At 39.4% G+C, this 22,385-nt stretch overlaps 1 protein-coding gene across 2 annotated transcripts in view; it reads right to left on the bottom strand.

Moving 5' to 3' along the window:
• The window catches only part of usp31 (ubiquitin specific peptidase 31), a 133,484-nt gene that overhangs the window by 41,620 nt on the left and 69,479 nt on the right, over nucleotides 1-22,385 (bottom strand). For both annotated transcript variants that reach the window (XM_060840732.1, XM_060840730.1), the window contains exons 5-7: nucleotides 15,795-15,930; nucleotides 3,112-3,241; nucleotides 2,376-2,556 (exon numbers count right to left, since the gene is read on the bottom strand). In XM_060840732.1, the coding sequence (XP_060696715.1) occupies nucleotides 2,376-2,556; nucleotides 3,112-3,241; nucleotides 15,795-15,930 (447 nt within the window). The remainder of the gene's footprint in view (nucleotides 1-2,375; nucleotides 2,557-3,111; nucleotides 3,242-15,794; nucleotides 15,931-22,385) is intronic.

Consider the following 22,385-nt stretch of genomic DNA (forward strand, 5'->3'; position numbering starts at 1 on the left):
TAGGGACTATAACTTTGTACACCCCAGTCCAACACCGACATCTCCAAATCATAAGCAGAGATAGTTAGCATAAATTGAATTTTGGTAAGACCATCAAGGGCAGGACTTATACAGTTAATGGTAGGGGCCCTGGGGATTGTTGTTGAGCAGACAGACATGGGGGTTCAGGTGCATTGCTCTTTGGAAGTTGTGTCACAGGCAGACAGAGTGGTAAAGAAGGCATTTGGCATGCTTGCCTTCATTGCTCAGACTGTTGAGTATAGGAGTCGGGACGCCATGTTGTGATTGTACAGGATATTGGTGAGGCCACTTTTGGAGTACTGCGTACAATTCTGGTCACCCTGCTATCGAAAGGATATTATTAAATTGGAGAGGGTGCAGAAAAGATTTACAAGGATGTCACTGGGACCGGAGGGTTTGAATTACACAGAGAGACTGGATAGGCTGGAACCTTTTTCACTGCAGCGTAGGAGGTAGAGGGTTATAAAATCATGTGGACTTTAGCAAGGTTTTTGATGAGGTATCTCATACCAGACTGGTCAAGATGGTAAGAACCAATGGGATCCAAGGCAAAATGACATTTGGATCCAAAACAGGCGGAAAGGCAGGATGCTAGTACAAGGATGCTTTTATCACTGGAATTTTGTTCTCAATGGGATTCCACAGGTTCAGTGCCAGGGTCTTTGCAGTTTATCGCTTACATCAATAACTTGGATTTAAATGTAGGTAACTTGATTGTGGATCACACGGAGATTGATGGGGTGTAAATAGTGAGGATAGCAGTAAACTGCAGGAGGATATCAATTTGGCAAAGCAGTACCAAATGGAATTCGATGCAGATGAGGTGATGCACTTGGAGAGGAAAAACAAGACAAAAAATTATATGACGAATTAGAGGACCCTGGAAAGCACTGTAATCAGAAGAACGTTAGTTAGCATGCATATCCAAAGATCCCTGAAGGTAGCACATCAACTAGATATGATAGATAAAACAACATACGGAATACTTGCTTTTATAAGTGGAAGCACAGAATACAAAGCAAGGAGGTTCATTGGAATTTGTATAAAACACTGGTTAGACACAACTGTACTATGTACAGCTTTGGTCACCATAGTAGAATGAAAGATTAGATTGTACTAGAGAGGATGCAGATGAGATTTACCAGGTTGCTTCCTGGGCTGGAGGGTATGAACAATGAGGAAAGATTGGACAGGCTGGGGTTCTTTTCCTTGACGCTGCAACGGTTGAATCAGTTTTGGCTGGCTGATTTCTTTTCCTGCAGCAAGTGTCTAGATTCAGAGCTTGCCTTTAAAAACTCTCCACTTGGATTTTCATTCAAATCCTTAAGAGGGGATTTCAGAGAAAGTGAGCAAAGACAGTTGCTCCTTTGGCAAATTCTCAGTCTGTATTCAAATCAGACTCTAAAAAGCAATACAGACCTAGTGGCTCCATTCAAGCATAGTGATGGCCAAAACCCATATTGTGACCGAGGAAAAAAGCTCTTCAGCTGCTGGTAAGAAGCAGTTGAGGGGAATTCTTGTAATTGCCTTACTTTTAGCTGCTCTCTGACTCTCCAACACCCACACATACACAGTGCCAACACTAACTGCTCATTACTCCTCCAAACACTGGTTCAAAGAAACACAGCGTATTAACAGGAAGCAGAAAGAAAAAAAAATTGCCTATATTGGAGGAGCAGTTCCTCACAACTGTTACTTTATGGTGATAACATTCCTTCAATTGGTCAACCTGTGATTAAATCTTCCTTTGTTTCAGGGACTTAGAGGCGAATTCACCCACCACCTCCATGCATTTTGAGCAGTGGTCAGGTACTCTGCCCATTACGAACAGACATAGGAACATAGTTAAGCATGGGGTGCAAGAATTGCACATTGCTTTCTTCATTGCAATGCTCCAGCCAAACATAGCCACCTTACCAACTAAGCAACATTCTTTCACCTGGGTATAAATTGTTAGGACTGTCTGAGATTTGGCATTCCTCGATTTGACCTGTCTCGTGTAAAACGAAGTTTCAGCAACATGATTCTTTTCAGCAACATTCACTTTTGGTATAAGCAAGCAACCAAACTTATAGAACACTTGATAGCTAACTGTGACTTACTCAACTCATCAGTATTAACCAGCATATCTGGTTACTTAGTGAGGTTCGTCACAGATTCAAGTCATCCCCAAGCATATTGCAGTATGAGAAGAACAATTCATACATGCCTCCTCACTGGTATTATATCTTGCACTTTAACAAATGCACACAATAATCGATCTATAAAAATATCTGCACCACAACTTGTTGACGTCAAATATTCAAATACCTTTACATGTAAAATATATTGCTTGCATTCCGAAGACGATTCACCTTTTTATTTGCTGTGCAGTACAGCATTGGTTACACACCAGCAGTGTCCATTTCTCATAGCCTGAACCCTTGCTGTACACTCTTTCCAGTTTTATCTGTTTCACTCCTCCATGGGGGTAGACTGTGGATCTATGATCAGTGCTGAACGTCAGGTTGTTTTGATTTATGTTTGTAAGCTTGCCTGTGAAAGGATGCAGAAACAGGAGTTTAGAAACACAGCAGACTTTCTCTTGATTATAAAAGTTGTAATCTGAGAAAGAAAATGATCGTAGAATGGAACTAAGTTGTTTTAGCCAAGGGACTCTGAGAATTTCGGATATGGGAAACAGCACATTACAGGTTTAATTATGAAGTGCAGAATAACAGATAATGTCGAGGGGAGCTTTATGCATATCTAATGAATGCTGTACCCAGCCTGGTAGTGTTTGATGGGGCAGTACAGAAAGAGCTTTAATCTTGTTTCAGCAACCGCAACAATTTGGGAACATTCAAAGTTGTAACATTGTGAGAGAAATGGAAAACTAAGCCTTTCATTCTCTGGACTGACCTACTTCATGAATAGAAAATCTATTCAAAAAGGTCTGAGAAAAATAACCATTTACGTCTTGAACATCTATTTAGCAGAAGCTACTTAGATAAAACATAATCACGTGACAAAGTTAGGTCATTTGTCTAACTGGAGCCTTACAAAAACAAACTCTTATTGTTGTGGTTTAGCTCTTGGACGGAAGCATACCTCTTTGACCAATATAGACATCAGGTATCTCAAAAGCATGAATACAGTCATTTTCATGAATAGTGTCCAGCGAATCAGCATCACTGAAGGTACGATGGAATCCGTCATAATAAATTTCAGTTAGAACAATCTGAAACAAAAAAAAATCACAAGTAATAACAGCTAAATATTCAATTAAAGAATTTGAAATCATTGAAACTACTGGTTGAATGGCTACAGAACACAAAGCTACAGCCTTCAGTTATAAACTTTATACAAGAAAACTTTAGTAGAGTTACCCAAGATCCAAAGACTGGGAAATAGTTAGATCACACAGCATGTCATCTCCAAGACTTGGACAGGATCACAGCACAACTTAATGAGACAAAAGTCTTGTCCCTTTCAGCCAAATAAAAGCTGCACATATAACCAGTTTGGTGCATTTGGCGGGGAGCACAGTGGCTCATCTCACATGCAGACAGGATGGTTAAGAAGGCATTTAACACTCTTGCCTTCATTGCTCAGACCTTTTGACCATATGTTGAGGTTGTACAGGAAGTTGGTAAGGCCTCTTTTGGAGCACTGTGTCTAGTTCTGGTCACCCTCTTATAGTGAGGATATTATTAAGCTGGAGAAGGTTCAGAAAAGATTTACTAGGATGTTACCAGGAACACAGGGTTAGTTATAAAGGAGAGAGTGGATCGGCTTCTTTCTGTGGAACACAGGAGGTTGAGGGGTGATCTTATAGACGTTTATAAAAACATGAAGGGCATACATAAGATGAATGATTAGTGTCTTTTCCCTATGGTGGGAAATTTAAAGACATGGGGCATATTTTTAAGATGAGAGAAGAAAGATTCAACAAATAAATGAGGGGCAACTTTTTTTTAAAACAGAGGGTGGCGCGTGTGTGGAATGAGGAAGTAGTGGATGCGGGTACAGGTATAATGTTTAAAAGACATTTGGATAAAAACATGAATAAAAAATGTTTGGAGTATATGGGCCAAGCACAGACAGGTGGGACAAGCTGAGTTCGGGATTATGCTCGACAAGGATTGGTTGGACCAAAGGATCTGTTTCTGTGCTGGAGGACATGACAAATTCATGTACAGGGACCTCTGCAAACAAAAGGTATAATCTCAATCCTTACACTTTTCTGAACTACAGCCTATAGCTCCCAATCCTTTTTTCCATAGCAGTGCTTCAGCCAATTAGAGACAACTTGCTAACCAATCAACTACTTTTCCTCCTGTAGTACAAGTAGGTAATTAAAAAATTGGCATTCCTACATTTACCTGATCAGTGCAAAACAGTAAGCTTGAGCAACATGATTCTTTTCAACAACATTTATTATGGACTGGGGACTAAATACATTCTGGGAACATGATTCAAAATACTAGGCAAAAGTGAAGTCTGCAGATGCTAGAGATTAGATTTGAGAGCGTGGTGCTGGAAAAGTGCAGCAGGTCAGGCAGCATCCGAGGAGCAGGAGAGTCGATATTTCAGGCACGGTGGCACAGTGGTTAGCACTGCTGCCTCACAGCGCCTGAGACCCGGGTTCAATTCCCGCCTCAGGCGACTGACTGTGTGGAGTTTGCACATTCTCCCTGTGTCTGCGTGGGTTTCCTCCGGGTGCTCCGGTTTCCTCCCACAGTCCAAAGATGTGCGGGTCAGGTGAATTGGCCATGCTAAATTGCCCGTAGTGTTAGGTAAGGGGTAAATGTAGGGGTATGGGTGGGTCGCGCTTCGGCGGGTCGGTGTGGACTTGTTGGGCCAAAGGGCCTGTTTCCACACTGTAAGTAATCTAATCTGTAATCTAATCTAATCTGCAAAAGTCCTTCATCAGAAATAATTCAATTACTGCCAAGCAGTCACAAGCAAGTGGTCGCAGAACACCCAGAAGGACATGTGCGGACAGAAAGGGCACGATATGAAATTATCTACAGTGGTTACTGTTTTGGATACGTAAATGAATAAGGAACCAAGAGTTTGGAGCTTGATTGCAATTAAACTACTACAATTAAACAGCAGGTACCAAAATGTAGAAACCACCTTAAGACCCACAATAGCAATGACAGAGAAACACAGCTGTGTAGCAGACAGCTGACTACCATCTGTGCTACATCATAGTTAACGAAGAACTTGCGAAGGAAAGGAGGGAGTAGAGACTCTTCACAAATGAACAACTGACTGCCCAGCAAAGTGCTGATGACAGAGCTGATCGCAACAAAAACAGAACAGTATCGCAAGACCTCAGATGGCAAATTCTCCAATGTGAAGGAGAGCAAATGGAAAGGCCAAGATAAATGAAAGAATATGAAAGAATATGACAGAATAGGGACAGCAAGACAAACCAAATCAGACTCACTAGCTGTAGATATCACAACATAGTGAAACTAAAATATTCACTGACCCTCAAAATTGTCTATTTGTTCCTAACCAGACTTTGAACAACAGATATCAGACACAGAGTTTACAGCTTAAACAAAAGTTAACAATTTATTAACTGTAATTTTGCACAAGATAATTAAACAAGATAACCTAATTAATGTTACAGTTTAAATACAATCTTCCTTAATCATAACTCCCACTCACTCAAAGACATTCAGACTGACAGAGACACAATTAAGGGATAAGTTAAAAAGTAAATTAAAAAAAAAGTTGTAACTGGCCAGTTCACTTAAGCAGTGTTGAATAATGGCTGCTAAACCTTCAAGTAACCCTGGGATAATGAGATGTTCACCAACAGGTGGGACTGTACATATTGCTTGAATTCTGAAGTCACTTGGCAATGTAAACAATTCTGCAGCCCGCTGGAGTGTTTCATTTATGTCCACAGACTGGGATTCTTTCTCAAAACTTTCAAAATGCAATAACTGGAGGATAACTAGACAGCAACTAAAACTCTACCCAGCAGCTTTCATAGCCACATTGCCCTACTGCCCAATCAGTTCAATCCATGGTTTCACTTTCATTTTTCAACATTCTCTGTTGGAGTGGCCGGTATAGGCCTCTCAATTGATTGCCCTTTTCACATCCAATCAGCTGCCAGTCCTTGAGCATTAATACACCTCAGGTGCTGAAACATCCTCAGCATGCTTAGCACAATCAGCAATTAACTTTACAACTTGACTAAATACCGTTTTTTGTTAATTCCTTTTGTTAAACAAGCTACTGTTCAAAGTCCAAAGCTCAACCCTCAACTTCACTGTTCGAAATCAAAAATGAGTAGAATAAAAAGAAAAGAATGATGGTCCCAACACAGGGAACTTGGAAGTGCAGTGGAACTTACTGGCAAACCTGGAGACGTAATGTGTGAAAGATCATTAGGGCAGATAAATATGATGACAGAATGAAAACACGGGACGCGTAGTCTGTTAAAGAAATGAGAACAATCCAGACCTAAAGATGTTAAAGAACGGAACAAAAAAGACAAAACTGAATGCAAAGAAAGCCACTGGTAGAAAAGGTCCCTGCCCTTAGAAACAACATGAAATGTAGATAGCAAAAAAGGATAAAAACAACTTCAGAATAGCTGTTAGAGACAGATGTGGAAAATACAGGTACAAGCAAAGGTGACAGTCAAGCAACCTTTGTGAAAGAGGATAAAATCAAAGGAAGCCATTACTTTAACAGGATTATGAATTTTTAAAAATTTAGAAATTAGAAAATTAACTGCAAGTCAAAGACTGACAATTAATACGAATGTGAAAGAAATTAGAACAACGCTGAAAGAAATGAAAAAAGGCAAAGCAGTGATGAAATCAGTTACTAGACCTGCCTAGGTGAATATGGGTCCAGGTCCTAAAAAAACTATTCACATTTGTATTCTAATGAGAGAGAAAATTCCAATGGCAAGAAGGCAAGCATTTTCCATCAGATCAAAAGGAACTGAGACATTCAATGTTGCAGAAACTACAGAGGAATTCAACTCTTGTTTGGTGGTGGTGGTGATGAGAGCAGGACTGAGCATCTGAAGAACTGGAAAATGAGATACAGAAATTAGTAGGTCAAAGACCAAGATAAAGACCATCGGGAAAGATGATCAGACTGAGGATGTAAAGATCATGAAGGAAAACGACTTGAGAAAGTGGCTGGTTTCATATACCTGATGTCATTTATGGAATTTTTAAAATTAATTCATTCACAGGATGTGAACATTGCTGGTTAGGCCATTCAGTGTACACTGTTAATTACACTTGAGGGTGGTGGTGAGTTGCCTTCTTGAACTGCTTCATTCCATGTGGTACTGGGAAACCCATAGTGCTATTAGGAAGTGAGACCTAGGTTTTGCTGCAGCAACAGTGAAGAAACAATTATATGGTGCCGAGTCAGAATTGCACATCTCTTGAAGGAGGACTTGCAGGTGGCGGTGTTTCCATGCATCAGCTGCCCTTATTTTATTCCATGTAAAGGCCACAATTCTGGAAGGATGCTGTCTAAAGAAGTTTGATGCTTTGTTGCAGTGAATCTTGTAGATGGTAATCACTGCTACCATTCTTTGGTGTTGAAGGAGATGAACATCAAAGGCAGTTATTGTGCTATCATTCAGAAATGTACTTTGCCCAAGGCGGTGTCGAGCTTAAGTGTTGTTGGAGTTACTGTCTCATTCAGGCAAGCAAAGACCATTCCATCACATGCTGGTGTATGCCTCGAAGATGGCGGAAAGGCTTCAAGGACTCAGGAGGAGAATTACTTGCCATAATGGATGATCTCTGGTTGTAGTAACTGGAAGAAGTTCAATAGAGTTTTATATAGTAGATATGTGTCACTGAAACTGAAAGGAAAAATTTACAAACAAATAAGAATGTCCTTGTTTTATGGTACAGAAACCTGGCCAACATCAAGAGAACAGAAGAACAAAGACCAATAATGAAATGTGGATGATGAGTGTAATGGCAAAGGACAATATAATAAACCAGCAAATCAGGGGGTCAATGAAGATCACAGGAGCAAAAATAATAGTCAATGCAGAACTGAAATGGTATGGTCACCAGGTGTAGAGAGAAAGGAGGTGTGGTAAGCCAAGTGATAGAGATGGGGCTGCCAGGAGGAAGAACAGGAAAGCCTAAGAACAAGGAGGAAAGATATGGTCATGAGAAAGTTAAAGTTTGGAGAAGTAGAGAATTGAGAATGAAGATCAAATAGCTTGTGGCAACCTAAGTAAAACAGAAGAAGCTGAAAGAAGACATACCTGCTCTTCCACACACACTACCACAGTCATTTTTTTGAAATTATATCTCATTAACAGGACCTTACAGAGAATGAGAGGGACAATCAGCAGTACTGGATAGGAAATGGTGTAAGTGTAGAAAGTTAAACCAGTCATTGTTCAGCCAAGAGGATGAACAGTGAAAGAAGTGACAAGGTTGTGTTCAGCAAAAACATTCTAAATGTCAATGGCTGGGAAATATCAGACAGTTAATACCAGGAGCGTAAGGAATTGCTCATGCAGTATGAGCCCTAATACCCAGATCTTCTGAAAAAACAAAAACAATCTACACATTCAAGAAAAGGAGATAAGGGCTCCTCTTGTTGGGTCTCAATTATCACTGACTGTTTTAAAAGTAAATAGTATCAGCATTTGTTGGAAAGGTAGAATACAAAGAACTCAATTTCTCCCACACATTCACTAATCGGGATATCGGTGCTCAATGTTTAAACTGTGGCTGAGGGATTTCTTTTTCAGTTGACTGGATGACGAGTAATCTCTCATAGCAAACAACGCGGTTTGAATTTAGGCGAGAGCTGTTAGGGATACAATAAAGCAATATATATTTATTATTGCATCAAGCAATGCTCTTTTTACCCATTCACTTCTTCCTCCATCTCCCCTACATAAAAAGTGACAACACTGATAGAAATAAATGTTTTGTATTACAGACTGTGCTCATTGTAAATGGTTGCTGAAGAATTCCTGGTATTTTGTCAGCTACAAATCCAATATTCGTCTTCCCCCCCCAGCAATAGAATTGACCCTGCTTTCAAATGTTCAATTACAAAATACTGCAGTCTACAGACTGCAGATTGTCTAGTGCTCATTATCTGATTGGCTGCTTTTCAGGAAGTGCTCCACCCCAACTATCCATAATCCAGTTTGTAGACAGACAATGACGTATTGCAGTGAAGGCACAGCAAACAAATGTTTCATCAAGCAGTGTTAACATAGAAACAACAGAAATACAATCTGAAAAATCCAGATCAAATCAAGGAAGAAAACTTACAAATATTGGAAATGACAAAAAAAAACCTGCCGTACCAAAAGAGGTTAATAATTTGGAGGAAACATATTTACCAGCTTTTTGTTATAATGCTGGAAATTCAGCTGGAAATTTGTACACAGCAAGATCTCACAAACAACAAATGTGATAATGACAAAGCAATAAATATTGGCCCCAGCAGCAGGGGGTAACAGTCCAGTGGGATTTTTTTTTGAACAACAAAACGAGTAAGTGGGACTTGAACCTGGACCTCTTGGCTCAGAATTAAACCCAGAATCTTGAAACTCAGAGGTAAATGCACTATCAACTGAAATGAGTTATCAGTCCATTAAAGCACTGTGCATCAGAGAGCACAATGCTAGTGTCCCTAACACTGAACCATGAGGACTAGATTCAATTTCTATCTACTCCAAAGGTGTATCATAACACACTGGAACAGGTTGATTAAAAAAATCTACAATTAAAGCAAGTATTTAATATAATAAATAGATCCCAAGATATTTCATAGAGAGGCTGAACAAAAGGGAAACAGGAGAGGGTGAATGTGTATAGTTTCAGGTGAGAATGTTTTCCCATGATAAAGGGTAACATATTAGTGAAGCCTGGCTGGTTGACAGGAAACAGGAAACATAAATGGGTCATTTTCTAGTTTGCAAGATATAATGAATGGTGTGCCAAAAGGAGCAGTGCTAGGGCCTCACCCTTTACAGTTTATTTAAATATATAACTTACTTTGATGAAGGGACCAAGGTATACATGTGAAATTTGCTGATGACACAAAAGATAAGTGGCAAAGTAAGTTGTGAACACAACAGAAGAAGACTACAAATAAAGATGGGTTAAGAGAATGAGGAAAGAAGCAGCCAATGATGTATAATATGGGAAACAGTATAGTTGTCCATGTTGGCAGGAAAAATTTTAAAAATCATCTGAACGATGAGAGATTACAGAGCTCAGATAGAAGGTATCTGGGTGATCTCATGCATAAATTTCAGAAGGTTAGATTACAGATGCAGAAAGTAACATAGCAAGAATGCTAAAGCTTGTGTTGGTCATACAACACTTAAGTAGGGAGGTTATATTTCAAATACATGCTGCACTGATTATACTAGATTTGGAGTACTGTGTATAGTATTAGTCTGCTTATTCAGGGAAGGGTGTAAATGCATTCGAGCAGTTGAGAGATGTTTTACTAAACTAATACATGGAATAACCAGGTTGTCTAATGAGGTAAGATTGGACTGGTTAGGCATGTATCAGTTACAGTTCAGGAAGGAAGAGGCAACTCGATTAAAACAAACAAGATCCTGAGGGTGCATATGGAGAAGACTTTCCCACTTATTGGAGAATCTAATACCAGGGATCCCTGGTTCAAAATAAGGGATCATCCATTTAAGACAGAGGAGGAGAATTTTTTTAAGAAGGCATGAAGTATTTGGAACTCTTTGATCCACAGCAGTTGAGAAAGTGGATTTGAACACTTTTACAAGGCAAAGATAGATACACTTCTGATTAGCATGTGGGTAAAACATTAGTCAGGGTTAGTGAGAGTGTGGAACTAGACCAACTAAGATCTTACTGAATTGCAAAGCAAGCTCAAGGGGCCAAGAGCCCTACTCCCTGTAGGTGGTGTGTGTCTGCTGCTGTGCACACGTGCGTAAGCATGTTGGAAGGAATGTGAAAAATTGGGCCAATTTAGGAACAAAATTCCAAAATTTAAGATTGTAACCACTAAAAACAGACACTGGGTATAGTGGAATGTGAAAAGCTGACAACAGAATGAGCAAGACAAGAAGCAGGAGATACAGAGCACTGCTGGACAAAAAGTACAACTTATCCAGAACTGTGGCACCTTCAACTTGTACCATTCAATCGCAATCATTCTCATCTTTAATCCTCTGCTAGACCTCTTTTCCTTCTCAACTTTTGATCCTCTGCTATACAATTTTATAATCCGATTCTAATCTTTAAATCCTTGCATTCCACTCTTCCTCTACCTAGAGATGTACCAGAAGAAATACACAATATTCAGCCACAAAAAGAAAACACATAGATTTCTTTGGTGACTTAAAAAATTGTACAGTTAAAGGTGATGCCATTTTACACAATGCAAGATCTCACAAAAGCAATCAAGCAAATGACTGACTGACTGGTTTTTGGTGATTAGTTAGTGGAAGAATATTAGCCAGATCACAAAAATAATTCCCTGAACTCCTTATAGTACTGTAGAAAAGGGAAGGCTAAGGGACGGTCTGATAAGAGTTTAAAATTATGAAGGGTTTATTAAGGTAGAGAGGATGAGGTGTTTCCACTTGAAGCAAAGACCAAACTAGGGATCATAAATTAAAATTAATAAATTAAATAGGTAATTCAGGCAAATTAACACTTCCAAGAGATTGGTTAGAATGTAGAATCTGTTATTGCGTGTAGTTAATTGCCTCAACTATATTTAAGAGGACTCTAGAAAATATTTGCAAGAAAGGAATAGAAAAACGCATTGATGGCGCTGGAAGGAAGGGGATGAAGAAAACTTGCATGGAGCACAAAATTGACTTGAAAGTTGGAGAAAGAAGTTGGTGACAGGGGGTTGCTTTCCAGACTGGAGGCCTGTGGCCAGCAGTGTGCCATAAGGATCAACTGGTTCACCGCATTTTGTCATTTATATAAATGATTTGATGTGAATATAGGAGGCACAGTTAGGAAGTTTGCAGATGACACCAAAATAGGTGTTGTAGTGGACAGTGGAAAAAATTATCTCAGAGTACAATGGGACCTTAATCAGATGGATCAATGAGCAGGTGGCGTTTAATTTAGATAAATGTGGTGTTGCATTTTGGCAAGACAAACCAGGGCAGGACTTATACGATTAATGGTAGAGCTCAGAGGAGTGCTGCTGAACAGAGACCTAGGGGAGCAGGTGCATAGTTCCTTGAAAGAGGAATTGCAAGTAGATAGGGTGGTGAAAAAGGTGTCTGACACGCTCAGAGCATTGAATATTGCAATTGGGAGGTCATGTTGCCACTGGACAGGAAATTGATGAGGCTACTTTTTAAATACTGCATATAATTCTGGTCACCCTTCTGTGGGAAGGATGTTGTTAACTTGAGACGGTGCAGAAAAGATTTACAAAGACATTGCCAGAATTAGAAGATTTGCATTATAGTAAGAGGCTGAATAGGCAGAGGCTTTTTTCCCTGGAGTGTCAGAGACTGAGGGGTGACCTAATGGAGGTTTATAAAATCATGAGGGGCATAGGTAGGCCTTTTCCCTAGAATGGGAAATCTCAAAACTAGAGGACATAGGTTTAAGTTGAGGGGAAAGGTTTAAAAAGAATCTGAGGGGTTACTTTTGCATGCAGAGGGTGGTGGGTGTTTGGAAGGAGTTGCCAGAGGTGGTTATGGAGGCAGGTAAATTGCAAGGTTTAAAAGGTATCTTGATGGATAAATGAATAGGAAGGATTTCGAGGGATATGAGCCAAATGCTGACTAGGTCAGCGTGGATGAGTTGGACTGAAGGATCTGTTTCCATACTTATGACTTTATGACTCTATAAGCACCGACATGGACCAGTTGGGCCAAATGGCCAATTTTAGGCAGTAGTCTCAAAAGGTAAGGAGTTCCCAAACTTCTGCTCTCCAAGTCGAACCACTGAGTTAACAGGCAGAACATGACCTTGGTTTAATAGCTCATTTCAAGGACTGCATACACAATTTCCAGCCTTCTGACACCAGAGTTAAGTTTATTAACCAAATCAAACCTGAATCTCAAGGTCATAAGGTAGATGGAACAAACATGCTCAAATGCAGTTCTGCACTAAGTTTATGACTACTGACAATTCAAATATAATAAAGTGGGTTGATGATTTTAAGGGCATTACACTCAAACTCAGGATTGTTGTAGTCCTGTTTCATTCACAGCACTGCTCAAAGCCACCTCCCAAAAGAATAAGGTCAGCAGAAACAGGGAAATGCCCATCATCCTAAACTGCCCCTCCAAGAGATATATAACCTGACTTTGAAACAAAAATTTGTACCTTCATCATTGCCAAGTCAAAACCTTGAGCAGCCTACCAACAGCACAGAAATATTAAGCCAACAAGTGCAATCTTAGTTTAAGAGAAATCCAAAACCATGTTAATCAACATTTACTCCTCAAATCATTCAAAGGGTACTTAATCGTTGGAATTCTCCACGCTGAAAATCTATCAAGTATATTCAATGAGGAAGAATTTATAGTGATATGGGGGGAGGGAACGGGAAGTGGCAATTTATGTAATGTTCCTTAAGACAGTTAACATCAACAGTATGGGGCTTCACTTGCTCACCATAGTTTGGGTAGGTTCGGTCAAAATTTCAAAAGAGCAAGGGGCAACTTGTTTAAAGTATATAAGACCCAAAACAGTCTAAACAAGATTCAGATGGAAAGGCTGTTTCCTCTTGTGGGTCAGTCCAGTGTTTTAAAATTAAGGTTTAATCTTTCAGGTCAAAGATAAAGGGTTGTGCGATTTTGGAACTCTCTGCCACAGAGTCTATGGAGATAGGATCACTGAATTTTTCAAAGCGAGGTTTGGATAGATTCTTATTCGGCAGGGGAATCCAGGAATATCAGTGGTAGGTAGGAATGCAAAACTTGAAATACAAAGAGATTACTCACGATATTAATAATTTTAATAATTGAAGAGCAGGTTTGAGGGGCTGATTGGTCTACTGCAGCTTCTATCTCTTACGTGTGTATGGTCTCCACAACAAAATCTGTTGGACCAGTCAGCAATTTCATCATAGCACAATGTGATACTGAAACAGTCTATTCACATCTTTATCAGTCATAGCCCAGGGTGAGCTTCCATGACACATCCATATCATTATTGAGATTGTCAAGTTTTACCTCTCTAAAACCATACAAACTTTGCCCCCACCTCAGTTCAATTGTTGCTGAGACACTCATCTCTTTCCACGTCGAGACTGGACTATTCAACTATTCCCCTTGACTCGCCTCCCATGGCCACCCCTCCAAACTTAAGACTTCATGCAAAATTCTGCTGTCCATGTCTCAACTTACATCAAGTCCTCTTTACCCATTATCCCTATTCTTGCTGATTTGCAGTGGCTTCAATACAGCATTATTTCAATTTTAAAATTCACAACTTGTTCACACATCCACCCACTGTTTTATTAACTTGCCATCCTTCCTCTCCACCTTTGAATCTCTAATCTTCTCCAGCTCCACACTGTTTAGATATCGGTACTCCATGAGTTCAGTTCTTGAGCATCTGATTTTAATTGCTCAAGCAAAATGTTGCTGTGGCTCTTGTTGCATCAGCTCTCACTTCTGCCTCACCTCTCTCCCGAGAAGACCTCTTTGTTGAGCTCCTTTAAGATGCCCCTGAAAACCTATTGCTTTGATCAATTATTTATCTTAATATCTCCTGACATGAATTGGTATCATTTTATTTTATAATTCTTCTGTGAAGCTGTTTTAGTTTATTAAATAATAGACTGTTTTATTCTATTGAAAGGTACTATACAAATAAAATTTGTTGTTAATGATGTAACTACCTTTTCAGCAATGGAGTACTTGATTAAGCAGAAGAATCACTTTATACTTTTCAAGTTTAGGGATCCTGGTGAAAACTTAAATTCTTTCCACACTATTAGCAGCAAGCATAAGGTACAATGCAACTAAACATATGGTAAACCTCTCTACTTTTTAAGGTTGAAACATGAAAGCCATTCACTAATTCAGTACAAGTTGGTTTTCACACACCCTCCTCCTGCATTTCCATTCCAATACTTCAAGCGAGATGGGCAAATTAGTTATAACCTCAGGATTAATTTCAACTGTGGTACCAGATCACTATCCAAAATCACAGAACAGTAGAAAAGACATTTAAGCAATTAACAAAGTTTTCTCAGATAATAAGAACTCTACATTGCAGGTGGGTCCTTTAAGAGGAGGTAGTTGCAGGGGTGGTACCGCCAATGTAACACACTTACCCCTTTATATGCCCCACAGTGGAATTTAACTGCCTTCTTCCTTTGTGGAAAAAAAAATCCTCAGTTGAAGAGCTTGTCCAAAGATCCTAGGAGGCACGCATTCCCTCGCAGCAAGAGACACAGTTCACCGATATCATGTGGAATGTTCCTTGCGCAGTAAGCCCAGGCACGCCGTATTGGTCTGTTTTACCATCTGACTGAGACTACCGTTCCCTTTTAAAAGCGGAGCCCTCCAAGTTTTGCTGTGTTAATAGAAAAAGACTTCGCTGAGGACCCCCACGGAGCAGCACTTCAACAAAGGGATTTTCCACAAAGCTAGAAAGTAGTTAAAGATGACATGACGTGGGGCACGCAAAAAGACTTCAAAATTCAAAGAAGCCCTCCGCCAGGTTACAGAGCCTCAGACTACTTATAATACGTGGATTTATAATAGTGATAAGTTCAAATAAATGGTCTAATCTTACTATGAAGAGAATCAAATGCATGTTTACCTGATCGGTGGGGATTTTGGTTTCTTGTGAAATTGCTTCCCGGAGCTTGACCACTGTACCCGATAGTGGAACAGCTACCCCAATTCGCATGCAATGTGAACACTTTCCTTCATAAACTACAGTGATATTCAATGGCCTGTAAAACAAAAGGGAGTTAAGAGATTTATTTCCAGTCAGTAATATTTCCAGTTTATTTCCAGAAGCTCCACACTGTCATCTGGGTCGAAACAAAATAAGTCAAATACACAGCCATTGTTGCGAAAAGCAAATGAAAACAAAAAAAAACAGCACTCATCTCACTTCCCCCTCCCGCTCCGATACTAATCTTCTCCCTGCAACTGTGCAATCTATTCCCATCTTCCTTTTTTTCTACTTAATCTCTTATCCTCTCAATACTGATGATCTAGTGATCAACAATGGTCGTTAGCATTGGTTGTCATCTGAATCAATGTACTTAAGGGATTCCAGCACTTGATGGTATGAAGTGGTCAGGTTAGCAACAAGTTGGAAAAAACAGAAAGCAATTTTCATCAAAGCTTAAAGTGACAGGTTACCAATCCCACATGAAGGTAAGATTCCTGAACTGTAGCTAATTGCCCTTCTCTATACAACTTAGCAAAACCTGTCAAGGCAAAACATTGCTTGACATCAACATGTACATTCTTGCTAAAGGATTTATGTTGAATAAAACAGCATGGCTAAATGAGGATCATATACACAGTTACTTCACAGAGAGCAAATTTAACAAACTAAATTACAGCCACTGTCAGTGGTCGGAGAATAAAGAATAAAATCTATTTAAAATAGTGCCCTAATACTAGTACTCCACATTTTATTATTTTATAGAATTTTAAAAAGCAGTGGCCTTGAAATTACAACTTGCACCATTCTGGCATGTAAACACTCCCCATTAACACAGTTCCGGTTGTTAAAATAGTAGAGAAAGGAATTTCACAAATCCATGACCCTATCTGGCATTTGAAAAATGCACTGTCAATTGTATACCATTTTCCTTGTACAGGAGATTTGCTTTCAGCCTGTTTACATGAACAACTCGGAAACAGTGCCAACTCAAATTCTCTGACATGTCTCCGGAGACTGAGAGACTATCAAAGGCTGCAAAATTAGCTCAACATGTTTCATTCATTACTGAAAATAGCACACTTTATTTATGATTAGACAGTGGCGCACTCACACTGAAGGGTACATTTTGGCATACATTATGTTCTCTCAACTGCTGAACTTATGTTACTGCCAACCAGTCTGATAAAAAGCTTTAAGATGTTGTACAATCCACTGTGAGCCAGTAAAATGAATATCAGTATTCATAGTGACATTTCCCTTCATCACTGCAGCTCAAAATGCCAGTTTACCAAATACCAACATCCACTGGCAGCTAGTCTGTGGGTTATCCAACGTTACACTGTATCTTCATACAAGTCTCAACATGAAGTCAAAGGGGTTATGAAAACACAATATCACAGAATGATGACACTGTGTGCCTGAAATTCTTCACAAGCTTGAAAGGTTCAGGAGGCACAAGTCAGGCTGCAAGTATCAAAGTTCAGAATGACACTTATTTGGTTTGGGCTAAGATTACATGCCCACCCAAAATCTCAGTGTTGGGCAATTATTGGTATTAAGAAACAAAATTAACTGGGGCTCCTTACACCAGTCAGCAGCAAAGAGACACACAGTTCACCGACTTGAGTTCTGACCAGAAGTGTACCTTTTTATATTCAGGCACGGATGGTGGCAAACATTTAAGCAAATCAATGGAGAAGGCAGCTCCACAATAATCATCCTCAACTATGGGAGAATCCAGCACATAAGTGCAAAAGTTGAGGTTGAAGAGTTTGCAATGATCTTCACCCATAAGTGCCAAACGGATGACCCACCTTGGCCACCCTCAGATGATCCCAGCATCACAGATGCCAGTCTTTAACCAATTTGAATCATTCCACGTGATATCAAGAAATGCCTGAGGCACTGGACAGTGCAAAGGCAAACAGTCCCAACAACATTCCAACAATAGTACTGAAGACTTGTGCTGCAGAACTTGCCACACTTTAGCTAAGTTGTAAATGCTACAATGTTGGCATTTACCCACTAAAGTGGAAAATTGTCCAGGTATGCCTGAACACAAGTAGCAGGACAAATCCAACCCAGCCAATTACTGCCCCTTCAGTTTACTCTTGGTCCCATTGGTGCTGGTTAATAAAATATTTGCTATAGGTACATCGAGCCCAGAGATCAAAATTATTTCTCATTGCTGTGGCTAGTTTATTAGATCTACACAGCCCTCATGATTTACTCAATGTCAAAAAGCAGCAATATAAACAGACAACAGGCTATTCTAAAACTGGAATTGAACACTGGTTCAAGACCATAACTTTGTAGTGTTTGAACACATTCTTCAGACACCCTTACCATCACTTAGGCTGTGCATCTGCTCAATTGCAGGAAGTTTGCCAAAATCCCCTGTGAAGTTGTGAACAAAGATGATTACATATGTATTAACAAAGAATCCAAAATAATGCACTGCAGATTTCTAACAGGATCATCGCCTAACAATGGATGCCATTTCAGTGTTGGGACATTATCTCATTCGCTCCAATAATGCTGTGATAGCCATGCTACTACACCATTGTGTGGGAGGCACAATTGGGAGATTTACAGACAACATAAAAATTGGCCAGGTAATTGATAGTGAGGAGGGTGGCTGTTGAGTGCAGGAACATAACAGTTTGGTTGAGTGGGTGGAAAAGTGGCAAATTAGAATTCAATCCAAAGTAGTGTGCAGCTATTTATGTATTTGGGGATGGCAAACAAAACAAGGAAATGCACAATAAACAGGTGGAACTGAGACACCTTGGAATGCTGGCCAGAGCTCCCTAAAGGTGACAGGACAGGTGGATATGGTGATAAAGAAGGCATATAGGATGTTCCTCCGTGAGGTGAGGTACTGAATAAACAATAGTAGAGATGTAATGCTGGAACTATCCAAGATAGTGGTTAGGCCACAGTTGGAGTTTGTGCAACAAGCCAGGGTGTGTGTGTATGTGTGAGAGAGAGTGAGTGAGTGAATGAGAGAGAATGAAAGTGTGAGTGAGTGCGTATGTGTATGAGTGAATGTGTTTAGGGCAGAGTGCTTTAATCAAGATATACATTACAGCAGCTTGAAAACAATGCAAAAGGGAAGACCTATTTTCCCTAGCAGAGGTCAGCTACCAGTGGACACAGATTTTGAGCTGGTTGGTAGCAGGATTGAAGTGGTCGTGAGGAAAAACTTTTTCACTTAATGTGCTGGGTGTCTGGAATTGACTCCTCAGTTTGTAGGTTGAGGCAGAAACACTCAACTCATTTAAAACAAACCTGGAGCTGCAACTGGAAGGCTATCGACCAGATGCTGGTAAATAAGATTGGGGTGGCAGTTAGTCTATTCAGGTGACACAGACATGATTGTCTAAATAATTTCTTTCTATGCTGTAACCTATGGTTGCATGCCTTGCAGATCAGATGAAGGACTAGTGGAAGCCCAACATGCAACTTCTGCCAAATGGGAAGATGCATACTTAACAATGCAGTCAGCTCTAATGAACAACTACCATCCAAAATGCTTGTCCTTGTGTCAATATTCTGAAGGAACATCAGCACATTTCTAACATACGTTTGTTCTAACCTTGAAAATAGTTCACCTTTGATTTCCAAGCTCCTTTCAAAAGCTAGACAAGTATCTTCTGCAATCATTCCTAATAGAAAAAATGTATGATGTTTACTTAATTTAGCAAAGTCAACATCTACTCAATAAAGATGTGTTCTGCTGCCTTTTTGAAATGCTTTTCAGCACCTTTAACATTGTGAAACATCCAAAAGTATTTCATAGATAATAGTTGCGTTATCAGACAGATTGACACCGAGCAAAGCAAATTTTACATAGGAAACTAAAACTTTAGGGGTCATTTTCAGGAAAGTCTTAGAGAGAGAGGGAAAGGGAATAAAAGAAGAGAGATGGAGTCTTTAACTGAGGAAATTCCAGAGCTTGGGTCCTTGTCAACAAAAGGAAGCAATGTCAATGATGGAAAAGGGAGGAGACATGGAACAATTTTTACACAACTAGTGACCATCTAACATTGGTCTGTAAAGCAGAAATAGTTTGGCAAAAAAAAATCAACCAATAGGGTCAATTCCTTTAACATGAATGAATAGAATAAGGCATAATATTTCTCAGTACCAGCAGAACAGTCTGAAATCCAAACAGCATTCGTGCAGTTAACAGCTTCACTTCTGTCTCCTTTTTTTAATGCAAAAAAAAACCCCGTCTCAACCCAGTATACCTAAACATTATATTACTAAATAATATGCAAATTCACAACTTCAGATTGCTTCCAACATTCATTATCAACTTGGCATGTTACTTTTATAAATTTACCATTAGAGATGTTTAGACACAATTTTAAAATTAAAAAGATAGGATACATCAAATCCTCTCCAATAACTATGTAGCATGTGAAGGAAAAACTAGAAATTACTGGTGAAACTAAGCAGGTCTGGCAGCAACTGGGTTCCAAAGAGTCACAGAGACACAGGACTCGAAACGTTAACTCTTCTCCCACAGATTCTGCCAGACCTGCTGAGTTTCTCTAGCAATTTCTGTTCTTGTTTGAGATCTCTAGCATTTGCAGTTCCTTGTTTTATTTTAGCGTCTGAAGGATCTGTTCTGAGTGCAGCTGAAATTAATTATTTGGTGCTTTGTCATTAATCATGAAATAATTAGTCACGAATTGCTGAGTTCACTCCTCCACAATTTACAGCAAGGCTCTCACTGTATTTAACATATTCTCAACACCAGCTGCTTTTAAAATAACACTTCGAATTCACTGACAGTCTCAAATCTCACCACTGATCCACTTACACAAAAGTGCAAAATTCCCTGTCTTGAGAACTTTCAAATTATTAGAAAATGGTCTATCTAAACTTTCAAATATCCTCCATCGCTCTCTCCACCTTTCTACCTCTCTTTAAAACAATCCTTAAAACTCCTATCAACAAGCTTTTGGTCATCTCACCTCATTTCACTAGTGGTTTCACTAGCATTAGGCTCAGGGTTACATGGCATCTCACTGTTCTAGCTAAACCCAAGAAATAGATTAACACACTAATAGAAGACATCAAACTTGACAATATTCCTCCAATAAGTTGCCTGACAGTTTACGCTTCCTTATCGAAATCTTCCTGTAAGATAACCACAGAAGACACTGAGGTAGAATAGCCTTTGAATGAATCTGCTGTTACTAATGTTCAGATAATTAATTAAATCAACGGCCACTAACATCAAATGGTATCAGTTTCATTACAACTTTTTATTATGTTTCCACCTAAAATTGGTATCATTCATCACAACCAAGTCAATTTTGAAACTGTCTAAATATTCTCATAACCTTAACAGATTGATCCCAGGTTTTAGAAATGTATCAAATATGAAGAAAATATAAAGAGCAGCATTACAGCCAGAAAACTGGTCAGTCTTTCAGTGGAGTTTGAGGATGGATATGCAAGAGAATGTGCTCACAGCTAAATTCAAATAAACATTTTCCCTTCCTCTCAAAACAACACAGTTTCTACCACTTCACAGAATTGAAGTACAGCCATGCAAATGCTGATGTGAGGAGCTCTTTCATTACAGTGAATGCACACAACCAATCCCAAAAGATCTAATCACAAGCATGGTGCAACACAACCTCAGTTAAGCCAAAAACCATTCAGCCCTTTGAGCCTGCTCCAATATTCAGTAAGATCATGGCTGATCAGAGTGTAACAACAAATCTGCATAATAGATCTTCACCTCCCCTTGCTTAACAAGAACTTTTCTACACCTTCCTTAAAAATATCCAAAGACTCAATACTTCCTCCACCTTTCCACTGAGGGAGACATTCAGAGACAACAAAAAAAAATACTCTAGTTCTAAATTCTCCCAAAATGACAAAGAACAATCAAGTCAACACTTATTCTTATATACTCAAGCAGATAAAAGTTTAGCCTGTCCAATCTTTCCTCGTAAGACAATCACCATTCCAGGTTATTAGTTTCGCAACCCTTTTCTGAACTTCATCCAATGCTTTACACCATGCCTTAATAAATAAGGTGACCAACGCATGCACAGTGCTCCAAATATGGTCTCATTAGTGCTAAACTTCCCTACTACTGTATTCAATTCTCCTCACAATAAGTGTTCAATCCTCAACATCTCCACCACAGAGGGCATCACTCCCACCTTGGGAGTCATTCCAAGAACAAACTGTATTCTGGAACTGACACACTGTCAATCAATCCCATTGTTACTTCCTCAGTCTTGGTTTGGCTCTCCAACCTGACCCTACACAGGGGAACATTAAATTTCTGTCCATTTGTTCCACAAATTATCATGCTCTCAGGTAACATGTCAGAAATAATGCAAATACTTTCATCTCTTACTATTAGAGATGGACCAGATCCCGTATCTCTTAAAATTTAAACTTCTTTCTTTCCTCCCTCTGTTCTTCTTGAGTAAACTTTACAACAGAGGTGATGTCTTTATTGAGATTGGGCAC

The sequence above is a fragment of the Hemiscyllium ocellatum genome, chromosome 20 (assembly GCF_020745735.1).
Source record: "Hemiscyllium ocellatum isolate sHemOce1 chromosome 20, sHemOce1.pat.X.cur, whole genome shotgun sequence".
Lineage (NCBI taxonomy): Eukaryota > Metazoa > Chordata > Chondrichthyes > Orectolobiformes > Hemiscylliidae > Hemiscyllium > Hemiscyllium ocellatum.